Raw genomic sequence first — 27922 nt, 5'->3', positions numbered from 1 at the left:
CATAAAAGCTGAGATTACCTTCTCAGTGGTAGCTAAATTTAATATTAGCTTACCAGCAACGTCCCACGGAACTGATGTGGATCACCTCGTAAAGAGAAAGTAAACTGTTGTCTTTGGTGCAGTAACGAGCTTTCATTTCAATATGAATAGCAAAAACTAACAAAGAACAATGCAATTCACAAAATAAACTTTATTGATACGAAAACTTACTTCTTCTAGCTGATTTTTGCGGACTAAAACGTCTCCCAATGGAAGCTCTACAAATAATAAATTAGAAAAAGAATCAGCGATATTAATACGGTGTTACGTGCTTACATTAATTATAAAGCAAGTAAGAATGCTCTTAGCGGTAAAATTTCCTTTAAATTCTGCTTAAATTATTTAGGCTGGACGGGGCAAAATGAAATAGCTCATTTTATTTACTTATTCAATACTTTATGAAATCAGTAGCGTGTTTATCAATTATCTATTTGATCTGCATTCATTCATTTAATTATTCCCTTATTTATTCATTCATTCGCTTATTTTCTTATAAATTCACACCCTACTTTATTCACTCACTTGTTTTTTCTTGTATACAGTAAACTCCCGATTATCAGCGGTCGGATTATCCGCGGCTCGGCTTATCTGCGGGTCTTTTCACAATTTATTTTATTAATTTTTTAATGGTCATTAAATAATTTTTTAAATTATGATTGTGTTACTGGTCGTTTTTAGCTTTAAATGCTTATACTTTTTCACATTCAATGTTAGTAGATGTAATGTAGCTATGTTTTTACCTATAACTTAAATGTATGTTTGAGTTTTATTCATAGTTTTTAGCTATTGTATACAGTAATATTGTTTTTACCTATTGTTCGGATTATCCACGGCTTTCGCTTATCCGCGGTTACCGTGCCACCCTATTCTACGGATAATCGGTAGTTTACCTTATTAATTAATTTATTTATTCTTTATATGTTTATTTTTCCCCTTTCTTTTTATTTATTCATTCATTCTTTTTTTAACTCATTCATTTGATCAAAAATATGTTTGATAATCAAATAAAAAATATTTCATTCGAAAAAAAATTTCATTTTTCACTTTGCCCCTTTAAAAAAAGAAGTGAGAATTTTTTACCCTTTTTTTGGAGGTGAAGTTTCTGCCAAAAACAGAAAATGATTCACAGCAAGTTTTATTATAAATCATATTGTTCCTTCTTTATAAATCGTTAATTTTAGAACAAAACTCCTATTTGTTTATATTGAAAAATGTAAGTGATCTTAAACATTCCACTTTGCCCCACGTTCCCCTACTGTAATTTTCAAAATAAATTTCCAACTTGTTCATTTTGAAAAAGCTAAGCCATCTTAAGAATTCCACTTTGCCCCGCATTCCCCTATATGGTCATATATTGCCGTGGGCAGGTAAACGGCATTATCTGCAGAAATGAGTTTTCGAGACATTTGAAGAAAAGCGTTTTGGATTCAATACTAACAATAGGGATGTGTAGAAATTAGGCGTTTTTGTTTTCGACCTAAACCAAGTAAAGCTTGAACACTAAAGTTAATGTATACAATAGATAACAGAAATGTAAAAAGAAAAAAATGCAAAATGAAAGATTTGCAGTTATTACCCTTTTCCTGCCAACGGTAGTATACAATGGGGTCGTTTCCGAAAGTTTAAAAGTATTTTTTTCTGAAAGAACATGCTCAAAAACATGGGATCTGACCATTTTTTAAATAATTTGTTTAAGTTTAATATTTTTAAAAAATTACTTTAATCGGTGCGCTTTTATTATTTACATTTCTTGCCGATGACATCACAAATGATGAAATGCCATTCAGTGTTGCCATTCACGGTCCAAAATATTTAATTCGCATCTTTACTCACGCGTATTGGCAACGATATGGTTGATAGCAAGCGTAGAGCGCAATTTTAATTCGCTTCTTGATTATCATAACGTGGAAACGCGGAAGAAAGATGCGCAAAAATGCATCATTTGTGACGTCATCAAGACCACGCCTTGTTTGGAAAATCGGACATTAAAAAAATTAAATTAAAAAACAACTGTTGGGAAAATAAAAATATTTTCTGGGTCTGTTTTTATTTATTTATTTATTTTTTTTTTGCTTATTCTATCAATTTCAGTGACTAAAATTACTACTTTTCACTAAAGGAAACAACCCCATTGTAAAATTATATTAAGATTGCGTTAATCATCAATTTTTTTAAAAACAAAATTTAAAGCATGTTTTGAAAAAACAAAACACATTAAACATTGATAACATTTTTGTTGAATGAAAAAGTTGAATTTTTAAAAACAAACTGTTAAAAGAATAACGTGAATTCAATAACTGAAATGCAGAACATTTATAAATTCCCTCAAAAGTTTGTGGGAAGGAGAGAGGAACCGAGACAGAAATACTACATATGGGGCAGTGAGAAGCAAAGGGATGTACGGTACTGATAAAAAAAAATTGCATCACCCTCGACCGATTAACGATGAATGTATGTGAAATTCTGCAAAACTTATGAAATAAACATTTAACAGCAGGAATCCGATAATTGTTTACGTAGATCGGGGCTGTTTCCGGGCCAAGGCAAACTGCTGACCCCATGCTCATTTTTCCATTTCTGAATCTGAGTGTGAGTTTAGAGAAAAAAAAATTACTTAACCCCATATCAATTTAAGTCTAATGGCAGGATAAAGGTTTTTAAATTGTTACTTACTAGTTTTGCCCTATGACACGGAGCAGAATCATCCTGGAAAATGACGTTTGGAACTGAAGTAAAATGATCCCGGATAGTAGGAAGCAATTTCTCCTCCAAAAGGCCAATATACAGCTGAGCGTTTACTGTTCCTTGCACAAAGTGAAGCCCACCAACTCCTTGATCAGAAATACATCCCCAAATCATCTGGGATACGGGATGCCTCTGACTGTGTGTTGAATGCAGTCGGGATGATATTCCTCTCCTTTGCGGCACGGGTGATGCAATTGTTTTTGTCACCATTGTAAGGTGGACATTTTCAAGTTTTGAGTAAATCACGTTTGAAGTTGCGGGGCTCGGTAGGCTTTCATTGAAAATTTTTTCTAAATCTTGCTGTATAGCAGAACGTACCAGGGCTACTAGTACTATCTCTTGCCCCAAACAGAGGAGCGGTTCACCTACCATTTGTTCTGGTTATCTCCAGATTTTTTATTATGCCACTTATACGTCAATTGTTTCTCACTGCCTCATTTAACCACCCCAGTTCCTCGTCTTAAACAATAAAAAAAAATACATTTATGCGTTGTTAATGAATTGATTCAGCATCTTTCCTTGCTTTGGGCAAACTTAGAAAATTAAATTAAAACCTTTTTTGCTTTTAATTAATCGGGAAAAATTGATCGATATAAATATTCTGAAACGTGGCCAATTATGGCCAATTACGGATTATTACTGATTAGTCGGTGCATACAGGGGTGCCCACAGGGGGGGGATTATGGCGCAAATTGATTTCGTATCAAAATTGGGGGGGGGGATTTTTTCACATTTTATTTATTTATTTATTTAAAAAATATTAATTTAGTAAAATTTATTTATTCAGTTAATTTTTGTTTAAATTATTTATTTTAATTTATTTTATTCTGTTTATATTTTATTTCATTTATTTAATTTGTGTGTGTATTTCATTGTCGTAGCATATAACTTTTCTCATGAAATAATAAGAATTATAATAATTAAAAGTAAATAAATAAATATTTTTAAAAAAAAATTGAAATAAAAAAGAGCTGAAAAATAAAACATGAAAGAAAAAAAGTTTGAGAATTTTTTTTTTTTTTTTGGGGGGGGGGGGAATTTGCGCTATTGAGTTTGGGGGGGGGCCTGCCCTGGTTCATTCAATACGTCATACTTTTTGTTCATCACAACGTTATCATTCCTGAGCAAGAGCGCAACGATGTTGACTATTTTCAATGTAAGTCTTTGAAAGTAAAAATTACTGATAAAGCAGTTTATGAATGGGATTAATACATAAAAACCATCAGACAATTTTCAAGTTTACGGCGCTTGTCTGGCAGGTAATTGTTTGGATTATACTCAATTAAAAAAAATTTTAATAAAATCAAGTTATGAAAACTTAAGATAGAAAAGACATGGAAGAAATTGGACAAAGTTGGTTCAATAATAATTCATACTTTTATAACAAGGAAATATTAAATGCTAACATGTAAAATGCAATGGAAGAAACAAACAAGGTTTGTAATTCTATGGTAACTATTGAGAAACTTACATACCTTTGTGGTACATGGGGTCCTCGTTTCCTAAGTGGGAGAAAAAAATCTGAAGTTAGATAACAGAATCGAAGCTACATGTTTAGTTTCGAACTGCGAAATGTTAAAAATATTAAACCATGTTTTAAAACGCAACGCAAATAATGCTTTCGACGTGTTTTGATGTTTTAAATATAACAGATATAAGTATTAAAAAGACTTTTTTTCTTTGTACGTTTGTTACAAAATAAAGCAGAGGACGTCAACACAGTACTTATTTTCTTACGATGATGTGTTGATTTATAGCTGTAGAGGAAGATGCACAGTCACAGAAAAAAAAGAAAACGAAACACTCTTGGTCGTGTTCGAAGATTATTGACACTAGAGACACGCATAAGGTGTTATTTTTTCACAAATTATGCAGCCTACGTTATAAGGTTAGCCAACAGAGTAGTGTAGTGGTTCAAACGCCGGCCTCTCACGCCAAAAGGCGCAGGATCAAACCTGGCTCCAGTCGGTGGATTTCCCAAGATGCAGAATATCGACAACGTCAATGTCGTATGATTATGCGGCATGTAAAAGATCTATCGAGTACGCGTTTGACAAGGAATATATCTTGGCAAAACTAAATTCGTAGTGCAGTTTTGCAATGAGCAGAGTTCAGGTGCCTCCACCTAATGGAAAAACTGGGCGTCAAAATTCTCGTCGCAATGGCATCCCACCGATAGTAATGCCTCGTGAATCAGTGGATGCTTTGACGGGGCATCGTACTATGTATGCAAAAAGCAGTGCCTCTATCGAAGCCCTATTAGAAAAAATAATGATAAGATTACTTAATTATTGTTAAGGGATCTTCTTCATATTAAAATGTGCATCAACTTTAAAAATGAATACCCCTCGCCCCCTTTTTATCACATATTTTTTATCAGCATCATTATTAAAAATTTTGTAGACCAAGTTTTGTTTAATTTGCTACAGCCGTTGCTTTACAATTAAATTGAGAAACAACAATCTCATAATGTTAAAACCCATTCCATGACCAGCCCGAAAACCCTTAACGTGCATGCCGCAGATAACGAAACGGAGTTGCTTTTTGCTACGTTGTAATAACACTTTTCTCCCCATTTTGCTATCGGTATTTTAATGTTGTTTTTGCTGTTCAGCTTGCATTCGAAAATCGCTTCGCTTTATTTGTTTTTAAGCACTGAATTAAATAGTGCAATAACATACAAGGTTGCTAATATGTGCTGAAATATTCATACATTAACGCAGTACATAACAGGAAAATAAGAAACAATAGAGGATTGGACGAAAAGAAATTATTTTCATAACACTAATTATTTTATTCATTTATTTTTCTTTTTGCTTTTATCTCAGTATATCTTTTTTTTTTTTCTTTTACTGTTAAATGTAAGATGATCTATCTTTCAAAAGGCCTCAACAAAACATTCTTCAAACAATTGACTGATCGATCCAACGTGTGAGCAAGCGAATTGAATAGACAAAAACGCTTTAAGTGTGGGAATGATATTCTAAGAGGATAAAAAGTATTCTTCGGTGCCTTTTGATATATTGTGACACTTCAAAACGACCAATAAACACAGAGACATCCCTTTGATGGAAGGACTATGGTCGACTTTTATCGTAATTCAGGTGACTTTTAAATCCCTTCTGAATGCCCAGATATCAGTTGCTCAAACGTGGGAAGTATTTTAAAGATAAATGATTACAAAAGATCAAAACTTGCGGCTAATCCCCTATTTCCCTAAAGGATACTTTTGTGCATGCAACTAAAAGCCCCCAGCTGAGAGAGGAATAACTAGACCGACTGGGAGGTCTGTATTCTCCAAGGACCCTCTTTGCAAACATCGGAGCAAGTTAGTTCCATTCAAAGAATGGTCAGAAGGTTTTAGTGTTTTGTGGTCAACCCTTCCACATTATTTTCTTACAACAAAACAGTTTAGCTCAGAAAGGAATTTCAAAGCAAGCTTTTATGCTTATATGACGGAACATGTCTTCATAAGGAAAAAAAAGGAGATCTTGCTTGAAATCGAGTATGATTTTAAATTTTTTTTTTTAAACATACTTGGATAAATTTTAGTTAGTTTCATAGGATTATTTACTAATTATGGCAATTTGATTATTGAAAAGAAACCAAATATTTAATTTATATTTTTAAAATCTCATAAAAGAAGGTACAATTAAAATATTGGAGCTATTTTAAGACAATAAATAAAATCTGAAAGAGAATGGGAGAAAAGTAATGTTTCGTTTCTTATGAGTAAAGCGTACAAAAAAAAGAACTCAAGATAATATCATTTTATTCGTACTGTCGTATCTATTTTATGTTTTACATAGTCAACTTTTACGTATAGTCAATGCGGTCGTCTTTTTTTTTTTCGTGAAATAAAAAATATTCAAAACCGTATCACTAAAAATCCTTCAAAGGGTGCCGCGAATATAAAAATATATAATTTACGGTTCAAAATTTCATGATTTAAAAATAAATAAGCACTAAAAAATAATAATAGTATACAAATAAATAAAAAGCGTAGTAAGCACATTATAATAATAAAAAAAAACATACTCGTGCAAAATTAAGATACGTAAGATAGTTTTAAAAAATAATATTGCGTAAAATCCACTATAATATTAAAATCTGTTCGCGTCCGTCTGTCTGTCTGTCTGTCTGTCTGAAGATCGATCTTCCGAGAACCACTGCGAATCGGGAGTCAAACGAGATACCGATCAATTCGAAATTTTCCAAAGAAAACAATAGGACCAATCTCATAATTGTACGACTTTAATTAGCGGAGACATTAATTAAAACGTTAATTAACATAACGCTATTCAGGAATTTTTATTTCTTTCCTGTTGCCATTTTGCATATGGGTGAGCAAATAAAATTCTAATAATTGTGTCAAAAGAGATTTTTTTGGCTGCTGTCTATAGTGCCTAGAAAGAGTAGTGTGCCGACCGACGCTTTTTTCCCCTTGATTCTTGAAGACAAATTGTATGAAAACCGCTAGAGGGCAGTGCAGTCGAGGTGCACGTTCGATTTCGCGGTGTTTACATTAGTAGACGCGGGATTTTGTTACAATTTAGTTCCGCGTTTCTCTTTTTTACCTTTATTTCGTGAATATTTCATGAAACAGAGTTTAAGGCTTTTAATGGAGGCATCAAAGTTGAACATTAAAAGAAATAAAGCTTTATCTTGTTTCGTACCAGGGTGCAAAAGTGGATACAAAACATTCAAGGAAAAAGTTACGCTTTTTAAAGCTCCAGCAGGTGAAGAAAAACTAAAAAGGAATTCGTTAAGTCCCAGGTTAGATAAAGTTTTTGATAAATATTGCTCAATTGGTGCTCTGCATTTCGAAAAACATTTTATTGAAACGCATTTTAAGCATATTATAAATGGTGAGGAAATTTTGATTCCTCAGGGAAAACCTTTTTTGAAAGATGTGGCAACTCTGACAATTTTCCCAAGTCTACCAACATAATTTACTACTGAAAAAGTACCAAAGAAAAGGTCCATCAGGAATTATGCAGTTAAAAAAAATGTTCCCTGTTTGAAAAAAAATAAAGCTTGATCTTCCCGCAGAAGAAACTGAAATAACCACGTATAAATCTATTATAAATGAAATTGTTCATATTAATTTGCCTAATGAATATTGGGTTTGTATGAAATTTAAAAAATCCCCAAATATTGTAGTTTTTGTAAATAATGAAAATTATGCGGAAAATAATATTAACGATAAAAAGATCATTATTGAAGTAGACACAAAGACAAGGATGTTTTCAAAACAAAGTTTAACGTTATTAAATTCACATTATTAAATTAAACCTTTTGCGTAAAGAAATAGTTACTGAAAAGTTAGAATCTAAACTGAATGTTTTTTCGACATTTTTTTTTTGTTTGTTTGTTTGTATGTAATATTAATTACAAAGAAAACATGCCATACACAATGCGACTCTTTTATTATATTTTACACTTTTTTTTTTGTAAAACAAATAAAAAAACATCTTATTCTAACACGTTTCTTACCTTCCAGACGCAAATGGAACATAATCTCTGCCAAATCACTTGAAGCGCAATTTATAATGTGAATTACCAACTTGGAAAATATTGCGTAAGAATGAGTTTGACCCTCCCCCCCCCCCCCAAGTAAGGGTACGTAGAGGCTTTTCCAACCCCCTCCCCCTTGGGACCCTTACGTATTTAATGAATCGCCCCTTATAGGCTACTATTTTCATTGAATATCAATTAGCATAAGGTAATTTTATATGCTTCAAAAAATAAATGAATACCCATGTAACAATTAGCACTTATTACAGTATTTGTCTTGCGCAAAAAATAAGTTCAATCTGAAAAACGGGGATTTTGAACTGCGAAATCAGCATGCAATCGCTGATTTAAAACGAGTCTGATCGAGGAACGCAACGTACTCCTCGAGCGCAGCGCCATCTGGATTTTCCTCAGATCTGACCTCACTTTTTCCCCGTCGATCGGCACACTACTCTTTCTAGGCACTATACTGCTGTCCAAATCGTAAAACAACGTTTCCATCTAGAATTTCATTTTTAATTAGTTTAAAATTGGTTGCTCTATTCGGACATTTATCGTCTGTCCTTTCTTATTTTTTCACATTCAACGTTCTTAACTCTTTTCAGCATATGAAAAATGTTTCTTTAGTATTGTTTATTGATTGAAGTGTAAGTTTATCATTCACCGGCCTCATATTTGGGTACATTTAGGATGTGCGACTAATTATGTTTATTTTGTTGGACTTTTTTCCGTCACATGGGTGAGTTTTCGAATTGTAATAAATCTCTTTTTCCTTCCTGTTCCGATTTTTGCAATACAGTTTGTATCGTTAAAAGAACACGTTAAATTAAGATTGTTTGGATTTCTTTAAGTGAAACAGAGTTGAACGAAAAAGATTGTTTTTAAGGATTTTAACTAAAGCTTAATTGGAATCTGATGGCTTGATATTAAATTAATGCTTATTGGTATTTAATAAGTCTTGGTGCTTTAGTTTCACGTAATCAACAAAAAAGTGTGTGTCATTTTATGTTAAAAAGCTGATTGTAATTGTACATAAATATTTCAGATATATTCTATCAGATTTAATTCAGTTTAAAGTGAGCACATATTATAGCTGAGAATGCATATATTTTCATCTTTTGTGCTAATTGAAAATACTCATAACTTGTATTATTGATAAATATGATTTACGTTAAAGAGGTTTTTGATAAAAATATGCTCTACTGGTGTTTTGCAAACCGTGCATTACGCGTAATTATTTACTCCTTAGCGCTTTAAAAACTGATGTCAGAATAATACAAAAACATCAATTGCTCTTTCTTTTTTAAGTAGCCCATGCAACGCCGGGCACGCAGGCTAGTAAATTATAAAATTTGAGGATTATGAACAATTTAGTGAAGGATACTTGCGTAAGAAGGTGGATTTTTGATAACAAGAAAAACATATTTCTGTTTATTTGCTTTATTCAGGCATAGAAATATTGATAAATATGTAAGGAAATATTTTCACACTTGTTCATCAGGAGTTCAAATGCCAGAATGCTAAGAAACAAAGCTTCCACGAAAAGATAAAAATATAATGCCTGATTATTTGAAGCATTATACGTGTCCCATCAAAGAGTACTTGAAAAGTTAATATCTTAGTAAAATAAAATAAATTACAACAAGTTCCGTGAAATACTATAAGTTACATCCCTTTTGTCTAAGAAAAGAGCTTGATTACCGCTCCCCTAAAAGCTCCAGAACCCAACAGAGAAGCGCAATAACAGGGTTCTGCTCCTGGAAGGATCGCCGACACATATTCGGCCGAAGCAAAAACTGCTAGAAACGCCGTGACGACACAGGATCGTCGAGGGCAGTTAGGAACCATTTTCTTGCGACGAGCCTGAATCGGCCGGGGCAGTATTAACACAAACTGCGCGGCCGATCCTGTATCGGCCGGGGCAAGGAATGGGTTAAGAAGATTTTTCATTCTTCTGCGTATAATACCTAAACCGCTTTGGGTGCGACAAAGATTGTTTTGTTTTATATCGAAGTATGAACCAATACAACAGTAAAAAAGTCATTTCTAATTTTTTTTTTTTTTTTTTTTTTTTTTTTTTTTTTTTAAGTATAAAATTGATATTTGAAAAAAAAAAAATCTAAAACCATGTTATATTTTAATAGAAAAATGATCAAGCAAAAAGTTGTAGCTCCCGTTCCCCAGTATTCATGATGTGTCTTAAAACCTGACAAAAATTTAAGAAAAGAGCTACATTTAAAGATTTAGCGATAAATTAGAGGTACCACTCAATTTCACCGTCTGCATGTGACGGGATAGTTAATAGATCAAAACTTCGCGGCTGAAACTTCGCCGGACAATACTCCGCAGTCGAAACTTCACGTGGACAAAACTTCGCGTGGAAAAAACTTCGCGTGGACAATACTTCGCGTGGACAAATTTCTCACGGTCAAAACTTCGGCTGGACAAAACTTCGCGTAGTCAACATTTCGTGCTTACAAAACTTTGCACAAACAAAACTTCGTGCGTGTATTACTGTTCGCATCTAAAATAAAACTTCTTAAAATTAAAATTATTTCAGTTTTAATGTGAAAAAAATCTTTAAATTACATATATATATATATATATATATATATATATATATATATATATATATATATATATATATATATATATATATATATATATATATTAACTTTACAGATTATAATGGTAAATTAAATGTTTTGGAAGTTCAATGCATCATGCACGAAAGTTAAAATGAAAAGGAAGACAAAATAGTTTTTATTTACATTTTTTGTCAAGTTTAAAAACTTAATTAGTGCTAATTTACACTCCTGATTTTTTTAAATGGGGTGGGAAGGATGATATTGTCCATTATTTGTAAGTATGGATGTGCAGATTAATCGGCAGTAATAATCAATCGGATACTTTGCTGATTATTTATAATTGGTCAAATTATTCAAATTAAGTTTTTTAGCCCACTTTTCTAGTAAAAGTCAAAGAAAAACGAAAAAAACGTAAAAAAAAGGCATATCTTTAAAATATCGCTTAAAACAAAAAGAAAATCAAAAACTAGTAAAATCTTACTATTATTATGTACGAAAGTTTAAGGATGTATGGCGATGAGAATGCCGCGCGAAGTTTTGTCTGCACGAAGCTTTGACCACACGAAGTTTTGTCCACGCGAAGTTTTGATCGCGTGAAGTTTTGGCCGCAAAGTTTTGTCCGACAAAGTTTTGTCATTGAAGTTTTGTCCGACTAAGTTTTGGCAGCGAAGTTTTGTCCGACTAAGTTTTGGCAGCGAAGTTTTAACCGTAGATCGTACATTTTGTTACTGGTCAGTAAACAATACGTAAAATTAAAATAACAGTTAATATAACACTAATGAGACCAAACAGCGTTTTGGTGAAAAGTAAAAGAAAAAAAACTTTCCACATTTGACTGAGAAGAATGTAACGGTTGTTAGGGCACTTGACTTGGGCTCATAGAGAGGTTCGCTAGTTCGATTGGGTAAAATTCAGAGTTTATTCAGTAAATTGAGAGGTTCCCCCACCCAAAAGTTTAAGTTCGGGAGCCTCTGACTAAAGATAAGCGCCCTAGAGTAGCAGCAGAACGGTATTAAATAATTTAATGATACGAAGAATTATGTAAGGTGTTGCCATTTTCTCTTTATAGTAAATAAAAGTAAGGTTTCAAAGAAATTCTGGAAGGAAGTCTGTGGCGGGCCTGTGTTCAGAAGACCCCATAGCACCTACAGCCTTGAAATTTTGTACAAGACTACTTCGAGCCTCGGTGGTTTGCAACTGGGGTTTTGTTTTTTAAAATTTGAATTTTTTTAATTAATTTTTTAAGCTCAAATTTCGCGTAAATCGCCCATTATTGCCTATTAAAGGGGGGTGGGATTACTTGCACGTATTAAAATTATATACAGTGGGAAAGGGTAAAACTTTCCGCGTTCTACGCAATTTGTTTCAATGCTCTAACTTAAATACGACGGGTGTTATTTGCGTTTTTAGCTCGAACTTTTTTAGGCTTAGCTGAAATTTAAGCAATACTTTCTTCATTAAATCTATCAGTAAAAAGCGAAAGAATTGTCCCACAATTTTCTTTTTCGACACCACTGGAAAGAGCGGCTTTTATTACTCCAGATCTAACTCAACCTATGATCGAAAAACTAAGCTTCTATCTCCGAAGGAAAAAAGTTGCAAACCGTTAAAAATCAAGTTCGAATAATCTCATCTCCATTAAAATTATTGATGTTTTATTTGGCGTTGCCATAGCTACGTCTTTTCGATTCTCTTGTTTTTTCTTTCTTATTCAAACTTTAAGGGTTTCGATTTTAAAGGAAAATCTTAGACTCAACTCAATTCACGCCCTGAGCTAAAGAGCAAAATATATTACTAGAGACCACGAATATGAAAGCGACTTTTCAAACGTACAAAGCTGCAGTTTTGCAATGTTCAGGAGCCCCTTAGCGCTTACGGCTCTGCAAATTGGTGCAAATTATTTTGAAACCCGGGGAAGGGGTGCTTTTTGTTCATATGGGAGCTCATAATGCGTTTTTAATCTGTTTCTTTCTAATCGACGATTTAAATCTTTCCGAATCAAATAAGATTGCCAAGCAATCTTAGGGGATTGGTGAGCGTTAGCGAGCAGGGGTCAGAGCCCCCTAGTTTGTTAAGAAAAAGTAGTACCAACAGGGTGCAGCTTTCAGAAATTTAGTTTCTTTTAAAGTCAAATATATCAAAAAAAAGAAAGAAAAAAAGAAAAAACGACAAAACTGGCAACCAGGCAACAAAAATTGTATTCAAGTAGGGCATCCAAGAGCCAAGACGAGTCCCTTATCAGTTAAGTTTCTGCCCCCCCCCCTCCCCATAAAAAGAATCTTTTTTTTTTTTTTTTCAAAATAGAGGCGCAACGTGATCCTTATTGAGTTGATGAGCTAACGGCTCATAACGCAGTTTCATTATTGGCTTCAAATGTGTAGAACTTGGGAAAACACTTAACATGTGTAAGTGCTGACTTTTCATTTAATTAATTTAAAGCTCTTCGTCTTCAAAATTAGATTTTTTTTCTCTAATTTTCAACACAAACACAGCGATCAACTAAAATAGACTCCTTAATTAAAATCCAATTATTTAACTTTTGATTATCTGAATGAGATCCGCTCTCAACTGATTCGGATTGTTTCAGTCCCACTATATATACTAAACAATATACAAATATTCAAATGGCATTTACCTTCTCTTGGAATGACCAGGTTTACATTTTCGATGCCCATAACTGAAAAGAAAGAATTTGTTAAAAACAGATCCGTCTACTTTGGAACTATTTATTTATATCTGAATACAAGTGAAACGTAGATCTTACGTTTACTGAATTCTTCAAATTCTCCATTTTTTAATAACTGCTCCAGCACTTCCGGCTCAACAACTGAAATAATAATTTCATTAAAACAATATACAATAAGGGTCATTCTCGTTAAACTGGTCAGTTTGAGCTCAAGAAATTCAGAAAAATTAAAGCGGATGAAACCGTCGAGACAGTTTGTATTGATAGCTGTATGCAATGATTTTGTTTTAAAACGAGCTGATGTGTGCATCACATGACTTCCTTTTACTCCAATTTAATGTCATTTTCCCATTATTGGAAGTTTTAATATGGTTCAATACTTTACTCTCTAAATATCACCAACAGTGGCCAAATTGAAACCAGATTAAAAAAAAAAAAAAAATTAAATAAACGCCAAATTTGTCACCAAATTGGCGACAAAACTTGGCAACCAAAAGACTGGCGATATATCGCCAAGTGTCCGCCAAATTATAACACCACTTAAGTTTACATCGAAATTAGCAACGATTTCCCCCCCCCCCAAAGAGGGGCAAAAGACCCCCTTTGGAGTATCCGAATGCAACCAAAAAGGAAGATGCACAACTAGACCCCACTAGGAGGCTACGTACCAAATTTCAATTTTCCAGGACATTCCGTTCTTGAGTTATGCGACATACATACACACATACGCATATACATACCTACATACAGACGTCACAAGAAAACTCGTTGTAATTAACTCGGGGATCGTCAAAATGGATATTTCGAGTGTCTGTACGTTCCTAGGCACATATCCGCGTGTGGTCGGGTTGAAAAAAAAAACTCAACATTCATTCGGGGGGGTGAGCAAAATGGGAATGAAGGCCGATTTTTGGGGTGAAAATTTTTTCGCGAATACAATACTTCCTTTTTGTAAAAGGAAGTACAAATGTATGTCCTGTTTAGTGTTTACAATCTATGTAAATAAAACAAAGGATATATCGTCGCCTCAGAGCAAAAGTAAGATATCTAATCCCAGACACAACACGAAGATACCTTACAGTTGCTCTGAAGCGACAATATACACTCAGAAACATTGAAAATTGCGCCCCAAGAAAGAAGAAAGGTATAATCGCGAAAACTTTGCATTTAAGGGGTCACAGTACCTTTCAAACTTTTTTTTTAATTTAAGTAAATTTTATATTTCTTTGAAACCATAACATGCATACTTATTTCGTAATCAATAATTTATTTTCAAAATTTAAAAATATTGCCTACTTTTTTTTTAAAAATTCAAAAAATTGAGTAAAATTTAAATTTTTAAAAATCCTTAAGGCATTTTTATTTTTGCACTAATTAAAAAAAAGTTTTTTGCTAAATGATCATTATAATCATATCTAAAAATCTGTGCATTCATTTGCTTATCAGTTTATTAGAAAATTTTCTGTGATTAATTATGTAAAAAATCAAATTTTTTTTTCAAAAAAATTTGGTTTTTAAAGGTTTAACATGCTCTAAACATTTGAGTAATTTATAAAATGATTATCCAATGCACAGTTTTGTCAAATATGTTATCCCAATTGCAAAAAGTATTACTTTAAAGCTGTATCTTTAATAGAAAAAAATCCTTAGGGATTATAATGACATGAAAACACAAAAAAAAAAAAAAAAAAACATCATCGAGGAAAAGCAATTTAAAGTTTTTCTTTTTTATAAGAACATATAGCGAGCATGTGTGTGTGTGGCCTAAAACCACTCATAACCATTTAAATATTTGAATTAAAGCAATGAAACTTTTCCCCTGTATTCAGAATAGTTTTTAGTTTTGAAATAAGCAATAATTTTTTTTTCTTTTTGATCGTTTCATCATTTTTGGGGTACTGTTACTGTAGAAGAGTTGGGGTATTGTATGCCCTTAAGAAGAGTGACATCTGATATACAAATGATCCAAGTTTGGTGTCAATGCGCATGACCGTTTACCCACAGTATCGGCGCAATCGGGAAAAAGGTGCTATATAAACCAGAGCATAATTTAAGATTCACAAATGTTACGATTTCATCCCGATTGATGGAGAACCTTAATGAGTGAAGGATGCCAGGTAGGCGAGTTAGAAAACGTTTCTCACAGTTAAGAGAGATTGAGAGAGGTTTGATCATTGGCATGAAAATTGCGGGCTGGTCGACGAACCGTGTTGCTGCCCAGGTGGATCGTTCGGAGTGTTCCGTTAGAAACTGTTGGAGGCAGTGGACACGAAATGGTACTTAAGCCCTGGTTTCCTAGAAGCGAAATCACCGAGCTTTGGCGTCGATACTCGGCGTGACGCTGAAATCAAAGTCATGTGATTCCGGCGTGGCCACTCACCACGTCGATTTCGCTCGGGCGCGCATGCGCAGAAGAATCAACTTTTCCTCTCGGCGATAAGCGACGCCGAAGGTCGGCAATTCTCTCCTAGGAAACCAATGCTTTACATGCGAAAAACCTGTTCTGGAGCGACCAGGACGACGACGCGGAGAGGGGATCGAAGGAGTGTCCGGCAAGCGCTCGGGGAGCCCACAGTAACTCGGCCCACCATTCAAGCAGACGTAGGGGTAGCAGTTGTTCCCCCAATCGTTTCTAGACGTCTAGTGGAAGTGAATCTGCAGTCCTAGCGGCCTTTTCGTGTACTCTCTTTAACACCAAACATGGGCAACTCCGTCTACAATGATGAGAAGCCAGAGCGATGTGGGATGTCATTGACTGGCAACAGGTGGTGTTCAGTGATGAATCCTGGTTCGTTTTGGGAACAGATGATAATCGCGCACGGATGTGGAGGCACCCTGGAGAAAGGTGCCATTCCACCCATTCTATCGCACGACACACTACCCGCACCGCGGGTATAATGGTCTGGGGGTCCATAACCTGTGATAGCGCGACCGCTCTAGTTGTGGTACGGGGAACTTTAACGGGTCAGCGTTATGTTAATAAAATTCTGCAACCGCATAGAGGACCGTTCGTAAATGGTCTCCCAGGAGCAATTTTCCAGTCAGATAATGCTCGGCTGCATACAGCTAGAGTTGCTCAAGTTTTCTTAGGTCCTTTAGAGACTCTTCCATGCCCAGCTCGCTCCCCCGATTTGTCCTCTATAGAGCAAGTATGTGATGAATTGACACGGCAGATGCCGCCGCGCCGTGCTACTCTGTGCAAGATTTAGAAGTGGCTGTTCAAAACTTGTGGGTCCATCTGCCTCAGGACAACATCAGACGTTTAATTAGCTCGATGTCGGACCGTGTTGCGGCTCTTATTGCAGCAAAAAGGGGTTCATTGCACTATTGAAGTAGCTCTGTATTTATCTTATTTCTTAGACTGTATTTGTTTAATTGTCCAGATTTTGGGATCAAGTGTTTTTTCTCACCTATATTATTCTGCTTATTTTGTGTATTAAATTTCACTTCAATCCAATGTTTCCTTCTTGGGGCGCTATTTTCAATGTTCCTGAGCGTATATATATATATATATATATATGTGTGTGTGTGTGTGTGTGTGTGTGTATGTGTGCATGATTGTGTATATATGGATGTGTTTGTATATATGTGTGTATAATACACGTGTGTATGTTATCTATACAAATCCACAGTTTGCGAAGGATCTTGACCAAATTTAGCAGGGAGATACTTGGACACCCGAGAAGGAACGTAGAGGAGCTTTCGAACGCCAAAAAGGTTCCGAACCGTTCGAATTTTAATTTTAGGAGCAAAAAATGGCGTTTTTCTATAATACGAGGGAGCAAAAATGCTCGCAAAAACTAGGAAAAAATATCCATAGAAGCCCCTGATTTTTCTGCCTCAGATAAAAAAATTTCCAATGTTCCAAGGTTCCGTGAATTATAACTGTTTTTAAACAAATTTCATGCTAAAATGTAGGTAAGCCTTTAAGTAGAAATTCATTGTTGATCACGGTCATCGTTGAACAACGCTCTTATAAACAGAAAATCATTGTGAAGAAATATCTGTTGTGCCACTTTTTTCACGAATATGAACAAATAAAAATCTGACTTTTGTTTTGGGGCTTTTCCTGTATTCGGGAGATTTGAAATGTTTTCTTTTTGGAGTTTTTTCCGTAATATGTCTTTAAATTTAACAGATTTTTTTTTTTTTTTTTTGTTTCTGTTCAATCCTGATTGATGAACACGTTTCAATTGGCATAACTTTCATTTTCGAGGACGACCGTGCAAAGCCGGGCGATGCAGCTAGTAGTTTAATTAATGCATTTATAACTGTACTCGAATTAAAGTTAATTAGTTTTTGCGCAAAGGCAAGTGGAATAGCCTGATATACAAAAGTTAATAAACAAGATAGAAGGAAAATAAAAATATGTTGCACATCAATGCAAAAAAATGTGATTTGTTTACATCACCCAGTGATGAAAATGTCTTTCTCTTTCCTTTTATTACGTTTATTCATAGCCTCCTACTAATTCGAGTTCTTGAAGTCAAGTCTTGCCATCAAATAACTGATTATCGTCCTATTTCATTGATGGAAAAAATTCGGTTTTAAAATAGTAGAAATTACTGTCCGATATTTTAACACGAAACCTTATTCGAATCTACGCATGCGTCAGGTCTCTTCTGATTTTATCAAAACAGGGGTGGTAGCAAAAAGGAAATAACGAGCAAGCAAAATTTGAATGCATCGGGAAGTGCGCTTCCTTAAACCATCACCCCTTTTTCAATTGGAACCGTTCGCAGCTGCTAGTCGCGGAGTTCGAGAACAGACAGTAACTAATAGTGAAATCTCGTTACAACGAATACCAATACAACGAAATCAATTTTCAGTCCTGATCTGATTTCAATTACATTGCTTGAATTCCATCACAACGAAATTCCCGTTACAACGAACATAACTTTCGCTCTCCTGAAGTTCGTTGTAACGGAATTCAACTGTAGTATAAACGCTTAAATTAAAAAGTAGTACACCCAAATCTGTTTTTGCGCGGTCTTTTTTCTTTTTGTGTGTGTGTGTGTGTGTGTGTGTGCGAACTTTTTTTGTACGGTATATGAAAATTTCAATCAGATTGGGATTCAAGTGACGAATTTTTTTGTTTAAACGAGTGCGAAGTAGTATCTTCAAGTGACGACATAGGTATGGGAAGGCACTGTGACCACCCAAAAATTTCTTATGCGGAAAATTTTCTCCGACTGCTAGGCAAGATCATCACTTGGTTAACATTGATTTCTGTTAAAGATAGGCGATTCCTAGTTATTTTGTAAGATTTTTGGGTTATTATCTACGTGAGACTTTTTTATGCGGTTCCCATCCACAGCATTAAAAAAAAAATGTGTTGCGGAAACAACTTTTTATAGCTACTCGTGAAATTTCGAACATTTTTTTAATGCAATTTGTATGCAACCCCTATGCACCGCATAAAAACAGGTTTGAATGTATTTATTATTTGCAGCTAATACCGAAAACATCGGTATTTTACCATAGTAAGTACCTGTTTTACGAAATTGAGAATGCTACAACTGAGATTTCGTATACCAGAATTAAAATCACTAAATGCAACCTTTTACGTTTTGATATACGACTGACTTTTGTTAAAAACATGGGTTTTGAAATTTAAACAATGGGGTTGTTTCCATCAGTGAAAAGTACTACTTTTAGTCACAGAAATTGAGAGAATAAGCAACAAAAAAAAAAAAAAAAAAAAAAACATGGACCCAGAAAATATTTTATTTTCCAAACAGTTAATTTTTAATTAATTTTTTAAAATGTCCGATTTTTCAAACAAGGCGTGGTCTTTATGACACCACAAATGATGCAATTTGGCGCATCTTTCTACTACGTTTCCACGTTATGATAATCAAGCAGCGAACTAAAATTGCGCTCTACGCTTGCAATCAACCATATCGTTGCCAATACACGTGAGTAAAGATGCGAATTAAATAGTTTGCTTTGTGAATGGCAAGATTGAATGACATTTCATCATTTGTGATGTCACGCGACAGAAGTGTAAACAAGGAAAGCGCAACGATTTAAGTATTTTTTTTAAAAATATTAAACTTAAATAAATTATTAAAAAAATGGTCAGGTTCTATGTTTTTAAGCATGCTCTTTCAGAAAAAAAAACTTTTAAAATTTTGGAAACGATCCCATTGGTCACTTTATACTCACAAGGTACTTCTGTTCCATTAAATGGAGCTGCGAAGGCGTAAGAAACTAGGAATAAAACTCCCCAAAAGCTGCACATTATGAAGTCCTCTTTTGCTGACCGAGGAAAACTGGAAGATACATTAAAGTAACACATAAGCATATGCAAGACAACTAATGTTATCTCATTGTGCGTCAAAGTAATAACAGCACAGGTGCATTTCCAAAAAAAAAAAAAAACTTCGTGAACTTTTTGGGCTCTAGCTTGCAAAGAAATTCTACAAATATTTATTCTGATAACATTGCGACAAAAATGAAAATATTATAAAGGTACCTATAGTTAAGATTATCGCCGTGATGTCTGAAGTATGCGACTAAGATTATAAAAATAAACAAAAACCACAAGGGGAACGTTTGTCTCTGCGAACTTTGTTTATTTTTCCCTTATTGGCCCCAACGCAGTTGTGTAACTAATAAAGCACTCTACGAGTATATCTAATTAGTGTGCATGATACGACTGAAGTATCGTTCTGGGGGAAATCTCGGACAAGTGAAATTGTTAAGATCAATTTCGATTTTCAAAAACCACTAATTGAAAATTTGTTTTGAAAATTACTGAAGGTGAAGAAAGGAGAACGTATTTCAAAATATAACTTGTATTGAGGTGTAGTTTGTCATTTTTGGCACTAAATTTATAGTTTCAATAGGGATGCACCAATAGCAAATTGGTTGATTACCGATTAATCGGCTCCGGCCGATTAATGATCATAATGATTGTTTTTGATACTATCAATTCCTCCGTCACTTTCTTTCTTTCTTTCTTTTTTTTTTTTTTTTTTTTTTGATTTTAAATAGTTAACAGTTTATTTCTGAGAGACGATTTTTCTCCTCTTTCCTAATTTTCCCAAAATAATTTCAATATTTTATGCAATGTCTTTCAGTTACTTTTCATATTAAGGTTAATTAAATCACATAATGTTAACTAGACATGAAAATTGTAAAATAATAGGGGCAGCCTGTGGTCAGCAGGCAAATTTAGGAGCATTTTATTTTTAATTTAAATTTATTTTTAAATCATTAGTAGCCATTTAATCTAAGTTTTTTATTTATTATAAAAAAAATGTAAGGTTATCTAAAAGCATTATTCTAAAGGGGGAAAGTATTGACTCACTGAACATGATGCAACGTTGTATATATGTGCATATTTATTCAAAATAAACATGAATTAATAAATAAAAAATAATATTACTTCAACCATCAGTTCGTAAAAAAATAATAATAATAATAAAAAAGTAAAGTACGCACGTTTTTACACCAAAAAATATTTAAAAAAATAATTTCTTTTGCTGAATCAAAAATTAATAATAGTAAGTTGTATGATGTAATCATATGTATAGTTACGAGGCGTAAAATAACTGAAGAAAGAATCAAGTTGTCTCACCAGAAGCTGGGGTTAAGGTATCATCCTAAACTTTAGGAGATGATCCTGATTTCCTTCAAAAAATAAAACAAACAAGAAGTTCCATCTAGAACTAAACGAGTCTACTTTCCCGTATACCCATACTACTTTCTAGTACCTGATCAGTATTCTCAAGAATAACTAAAATCGCAAATTGTTTCAAACATATTTTTTTAATATTTTTAACTAATTTCTAGGAATTGGATGCGTAAAAAAAACGAACAAATAAAATAGCAGCAACTTTTAAACAAAGCAGCTAATACACTTTTTCCATTAAAAAAAATTCTTTAACAGCTTTCAAAACGAAAAAATAATAATTAAAATTAATGCGCTTTTTAAAACACATGTACATCATATCAAAAAAAAAAGTCGTTTCTTTTTCCCCTGTTGCCAAAAATAATCTTTTAAATTAATTAATGCACTTACCAGAATAAATAAAAACAATAAAATGTAAACTTAAAGAAATAATTTTCACGGCCAAAAAAAAAAATCTTCTGCGCATATCTTCGTGTAGAAACATAAATGACTTCGAGTTTATCCGCCGAAAACTGAATACCTAAGTTTAAACTTTTGCGTGAAAATAAAAAGAAGTAAGATCAACAATAATTATTTCACACTTAAAAACCATAGCTGCGGAGTCGGAGTTGGAGTCAATCCTATTTTGTGACAAAGGAGTCGGAGTCGAATATCCAAGAATTGGAGTCAGTCATTTGTCCTTTGTGTATAAATCTTTGCCAAAGCTACGAAGTCAGAGTCGAAGTCGGGGAGTCGGAGTCGGAGTCAGGTGTCCCTAAATTCTCGGAGTCAGAGTCTGGAGTTTCTCGTCAAGAGCTATTTCCAACAAAATTTGTTTGAAGTAAATCCACCTTTAAGTACGGAATCTGCATTGACTTTCAGTTTCCCCGTAGGCGATAATGTTAAGGGATTTGAACCGTTCAAAATTGAACGGAATATTGTTCACATTAAAAAGATACTTTATATACAAGTTTTTCAGCAACAGCTTTTTCCTACAAAGTTTGAAGCAAATTCGCCTCACAGTTCGGAATTGCCTTGAATTTTCCCGTAGGCGCTAATGTTAAGTTTTTTGAACTTTTCAAAATTGAACAAAAATTAGTTTAAAATCAAAAAGTGAAATATGGGAATGAGGTGTCCTTGCCGAGATCTTTCGAACAAAAAAAAAGTTTGTTCGAATCGGACTGTTCATTCAAAAGTTATTAGGGAGGGACAGACAGACAGACCGACAGACATTTTTTCCAATCTCAACACCCTACTTTCCAATTTTTAATTTTTCGATATTTATTTAATTATTTTATTTATTTTTGACTTTTTTTGTTTTTTGCAATATTTTAAAGATGCATTAAGCCTTCTTTCATGTTTTTTTCTTCTTTTTCTGACTTTTACTGGGAAAGTAGGCTAAAAATTTAAAGGGAGTGGGGAGAGTTAAGGGGAGGTTCCAGATCATTTTAACATTTGTTTATTTCTGCTACATTTCTATCCTTCATAAGATAAACAGAAATAACATTAATAACATAAAAATAAAAAGTAGCTGCGAGGCAGGTGATATGACAAATGTGTGGGAGGAGGGGATAAATAATGCTCGCATTTCAATTTAAATGTCCTGTAATTTGTGAGAATTATTCTTTAATATTTAATTCAGTGTTACGCACTTTCTAAAAACTATTTGATTTTACCCTGTTCGCTTTCATACTGCAGTTCTAAAATAATGTTTCAGCAAATTATATTTATTTATTGCTGATAAATGTATTCATCATAGTTCTTGTTGAAGGTATGCTTAAAAAAATTATTTTGAAAAATATTTTTTCCCGCCTTTTAATTGGATAAATTTAGCCAATTATAAATAATCGGCAAGATGACAGATTATGACGGATTAATCAATGCATCCCTTTCGAAAACAAGTGGGAAACTATCACTTTTCTTCATATATAAGGAAAAGTGAAAGTAGAAGTATTTTCAATTTGATCATTAAGAATATTTATTTCTCAATGAATGAATAAATGAACTAATAATTGAAACTAATAAATGACTCACCCTGTAGTATACTTTTCATTCAAAGATTATTTTTTGCTTTTTAGTTCATTTTGCTACAAAAGCGTGGTTTTTAAAAGGTTTTTTTAATTTATTATTTTATTTATTATGACATTTGTTCCTTAATTTTATATTTGTTCACATTACGTTTTCATAAATGATACAATTTTTGTACAAAATTATGAAGTGTGGCAACAAAACAATTTGTTTTCAAGCATTTTTTGAGAAATTTCAAATACCGGTTTTAATACCGGTATTCCGGTTTTGCGTTTAAAAAATACTGAATGCCATTATTGAATTTTCTGTCCGGTATTGCAATCCCTACTCCCAATAGATGAAATACCATGGGGAAAAAAGAAAAGGGTTTTAATTAGTTTATTTAATTTAGATCTTTGATAAAGGCACTTGATTATATACTACTTTTCACTACTGTGAACCAAACTTCTTTAAATTTAACCATAATGCAGTAATTTTGGGTTGTAAATAAAATTTTCAGTAACGTAAGATTATAAGGTAGGGGAGACTGTTGTACCTTAACCGTGGTGTACCTCGCGCCATGCACTCTAATCAGCTAGCGCTTTTACCTAGTGAGGAATCACGGTACTATGTCAGCTGTGAAAGTCTCTCCACCTGCCAGAGTGAGTTGTAGGTTGAAACTCCAGCCTTTATGTGGACAGTGATTGTTTTGCGATTTGTGCAAACAAAAGTAAATAATTCCAGTGTTACTTAAATGAAATTGGACTTTTAAAGACTAGTGTTTCCCAACTGATTGAACATTATATCTATTGCCTATCTCTCGGTAAGTGTATTCAACATTTAGTCTTTGCTTTTTACGTAGCTGTGAGGTTATGGTAGCAACTTTTGTATAAACATGCACCCTCGTGTACCTTGAAACCAAGCTCCATCTTGTACCTTGAACCACTGGATCAAGGTACAATAGGTACAATAGATTATAGTAATTGTTTTATTATTATTATTTATTTTAGGTAAGATTTCATCATTCCTCGAAGTAAAAATGGAAACAAGAGGGATCCAGTGGATGTTGAGGCATTAAAATATGCTATTGAAGCAGTAAGAAGTAATGTACGGATAAAAAAAATGACCTTTAGAGAGGTCGAAAAAGTATTCAAAGTGAGCAGGTCAACCATTACTAGGCATTTAAGAAAGTTGAATGAAAGTGGGTCCGATAAACTTGAATACAACGTAAGTTATGCAGTTAAGCAAGTACAAGAAGTCTGTCTCAAGGTACACGAGCATCATGTACCATGGACCAAATTACATAAAATTTATGAAAAATATACAAAAATAGAAAAATATTTTTTTATGTTCCGAAATATTTTTTACTTATGCAAAAAAGCTTGAAGTTAAGTTTTAATAACTAAAAACCGTAAAAACCACACATTCTTTTTTTGAAAACCAAAAAGTTTTAGAAGTGGTCCAAAGTACAACAGTCTTCCCTACTTTTGACATAGTATACACCATAAGCAAATAACACGTACTTACCGACGAGCAAGTGAAGTTTGCTATTTTCCCTTGCTTTTATGCAGAATATATATCCTCATTCTAATAATAGCAAGTGTATTTTTCAGGTGCGGTGTTTGATGAAATTCATTCAAGCTACATATGTTGGCATTGTTTTGTTGATTGATAATTGTCCTCGTAGATGTTTACTTACATGCGTATAATTGCTTACATCAAGCACTGAAATGCAAGAACACTTGAACATGTGTATTGGAGTGTGATCGGATCAATAACTAACCAGATGTTACACAAATGGAATAAGTATTTATGTTCAAAAAATCTTTTCAGACGCTCTTAGAGACAACTTTATTATGATTCAGTTAGTAGACATAAGAACATATTACAAGACCTAATATTAAATTTAAAATGAAAAAAAAAACTTCCGACTTCATATTAAGATGAACCTCGCGGGTCATAACTTATATAAAGTTTTAATACATTAAAATGTTTTTTAGATAACATGGGAAAGGCGTAAGACGAAAAATAATCACAACTGCTAAAGTTTTCCAGTCTCAGGAGCAATATCAAGAAGGAAAATTGAAAATACCTTTAAAAGCCTTGCTTATTGAAACAAATTACAAGTATTTTATCTATTAACAAATATAAAATGGCAACAGCTAAACAATTCAAGCCACTGACCTTTCTCTCCTTGTCTGCCAACAATCACATTGTAACCACTAGCATGAACAAAAACTTAGAATTGTATTTAAAATTTATTAAACTCTACTTCTACCCTGCTGTCGACTAGAACTCTACTCTAGTTCTACATAACTTAGACAGTCCAAAAAATTCCATCTCACGCAGAAACATTCGTTTTTTCGATTGGTATCCCCATAATATGTTTAATCAGCGAGTAAGTTTTCCCAACCCAAGACGCTAAATTTTATGGGCTTAATTCACCTATTCGGTAATTACAATTCTACAAAGATGAAACCTATCTAAGAACAATCTCGGTGAAGTCACTTTTCCAACAGGAAAAGAATACATTCGATTCGGGTTAATAGGACCAGATTGGGACGGGTCCATTTTGATCCTAATAACCGGCTGGTCCGATTAAGCAAACATGACCTGTGTATTAGCTTGACCAAACATGCTATCACAAAATATATGAATCCCATTTTGATTATTGTGAGTCCCGTATGTATGGTAATCATACACAGAAGAAAAATGGCTGTTTACAAAATTTTAGATTAAAAAATAAATTAATTAAAAATAATTCTTTTTACACTCGTCCCAGATCTATATGGTTTTAGTTGTTCCTTCCAGTCAGTATCAATTCAATTCAACAACCAGAAGTAAATAAAAATGTGAGTGTGAAAAAATAAGTGCTAAAATATCCCAATAGGCGATAAATATTGGTCTTTTGTAATGAGATTTGTTTTGGTTCTTTAAAATATGGTCCGAATAAGCAGCTAGTCCTATTAATCGATGGTCCAATTAAGCGGATTCCACTGTATTCAATTTCGGTTCATGCATTTAGAAGCTAGAATGCCACAAAGAGACACGCAAGTACACCGACACGGTAAGCTTATAACCCAACTTTCTTTTTGCATCGAAGGTTTAAAACTCAGAATGAAGTTGTTAAGAAACTTAATTGTTGTCAAATAACGTAATGCGAATTTAAGTTTAACACTGAATATTTTAACCGCGAAGAATCTGAAACTTACATTGCCAACACATAAAAACTTCAGATGTGTACCAGACATTCACTTAGTTACACCAAAACAAATCTAGGGGGAACTAGGGAGACTAGACCCAATTTTTGGTTTCTTAATTTCCATTATTTTGCATATTATTATGGCTAAAAATAATAGCTTAAGTCTAACTAGAAATGGTAAAAAGAAAACTATATTCCTCAAATCTGCATATGAGTTAAGTGTCCCTAGATCTAGTGAGACTTGACCCAACACTTAGGAAGACATGATCCTCTTCAGTTTTCATAAGTGATACTTGAAGTGAATGCACAAAATGTTTACTCTTTACGTGAAATGTTACATATTTTTACTTTCTTCTATAGGGTCTGGTGGGGGAAAGTGGTCAATGGGGTAAAGTGGTCATACGTCAAATAAATGACTATAGCTTGGAAATAAATGTTCGAATGAATGTGAAAATTTTATTTTAGGTTCGGGGAGTTAAAAAATACATTTTGAATACAAAATTTCAAAACTTGCAAGATTTTATTTGTTAAAAAAAATATTTTGTGTAAATATGAAAATTTTAAAAATCTAAACACCTCTTTTAACTTCTTTGGGAAATTTTGTTTATTAGAATTATGAACAGATTGACGGCACAGGAAGCTTCCTACATGTCTTAAGATCGCTTATTCATTAGCAGTTAGCTGAATATATTTTAGATAATGTTTTAGAACAATTTCATTAAGATGGGGTAAAGTGGTCATAATATTAGGCTTAACGAACATTGTTCTTCTAATGTCACTTAATAGTTAAGTATAAGGCAGATATAAATTGAATATTAATTTCACATAATATGTATTGTTTTTACAGTAAATGGGGTTAAATATACGAGTATATACGTATGCATACGCATATACTCAAGTAGGCGCGTATATAAACGTATTCACGTAAATGCATTAATAAATACGTATATGGGTATCTGCGATGTGGGTGTTTTTACCTATGCAGATTATACATTCGACTATACACGAATATACTTGCTTTTACTCGTATGTATACGAACACTTATATACTCAGGTAGACACGTATATACACGTACGTACTCGAATAGACACTCACATAGAAGCATATGATATACAAGTATACAGGATGAGTTTAAACTCTTGGGAAAATTTTTTAAAGGTGTTAGAGGGAAGGATAAGAAGTAAGAATCATAAGGAACATATGGTCACAAACACAACGCTGACACACTACATGCACGCAAAGCCAAAGACTGATGGATGCAAAACAGATCACAAATTTTTTACACTTATACTATTTTACACAACATTTTAGACCTTAAAAAAGTTTTATAGCGATTGAAAAAAATTGCGGCCTGCAGCTGTAATTTATGCGTCGCAATCACAAAGCACTCTCTGTTTTAATAACGAGACTTTTAAAAAACTTTCATCCGTCGCTGCGTCTTTGTTGCAATGCGTGTATTAGAACTGCTACGGACCGTAACTTTTAACAAGTGCTCTAAATATTTCTTAATAACTAAAAT

At 33.4% G+C, this 27922-nt stretch overlaps 1 protein-coding gene across 1 annotated transcript in view; it reads right to left on the bottom strand.

Moving 5' to 3' along the window:
* LOC129227007 (hatching enzyme 1.2-like) overlaps positions 1-24745 on the bottom strand; it is a 52783-nt gene extending 28038 nt beyond the window's left edge. Inside the window, exons 1-6 of the mRNA XM_054861637.1 lie at positions 24728-24745; positions 19744-19850; positions 13654-13716; positions 13525-13566; positions 4260-4286; positions 211-257 (exon numbers count right to left, since the gene is read on the bottom strand). Coding sequence (XP_054717612.1) covers positions 211-257; positions 4260-4286; positions 13525-13566; positions 13654-13716; positions 19744-19819 — 255 coding nt within the window. The 5' untranslated portion in view covers positions 19820-19850; positions 24728-24745. The remainder of the gene's footprint in view (positions 1-210; positions 258-4259; positions 4287-13524; positions 13567-13653; positions 13717-19743; positions 19851-24727) is intronic.
* Between the last annotated feature and the right edge of the window lie 3177 nt (positions 24746-27922).

Source organism: Uloborus diversus, chromosome 7, assembly GCF_026930045.1.
Source record: "Uloborus diversus isolate 005 chromosome 7, Udiv.v.3.1, whole genome shotgun sequence".
NCBI classification, from domain to species: domain Eukaryota; kingdom Metazoa; phylum Arthropoda; class Arachnida; order Araneae; family Uloboridae; genus Uloborus; species Uloborus diversus.
The sequence above is the reverse complement of the archived record's forward strand: the minus strand, read 5'-3'. Positions and strand labels throughout refer to the sequence as shown.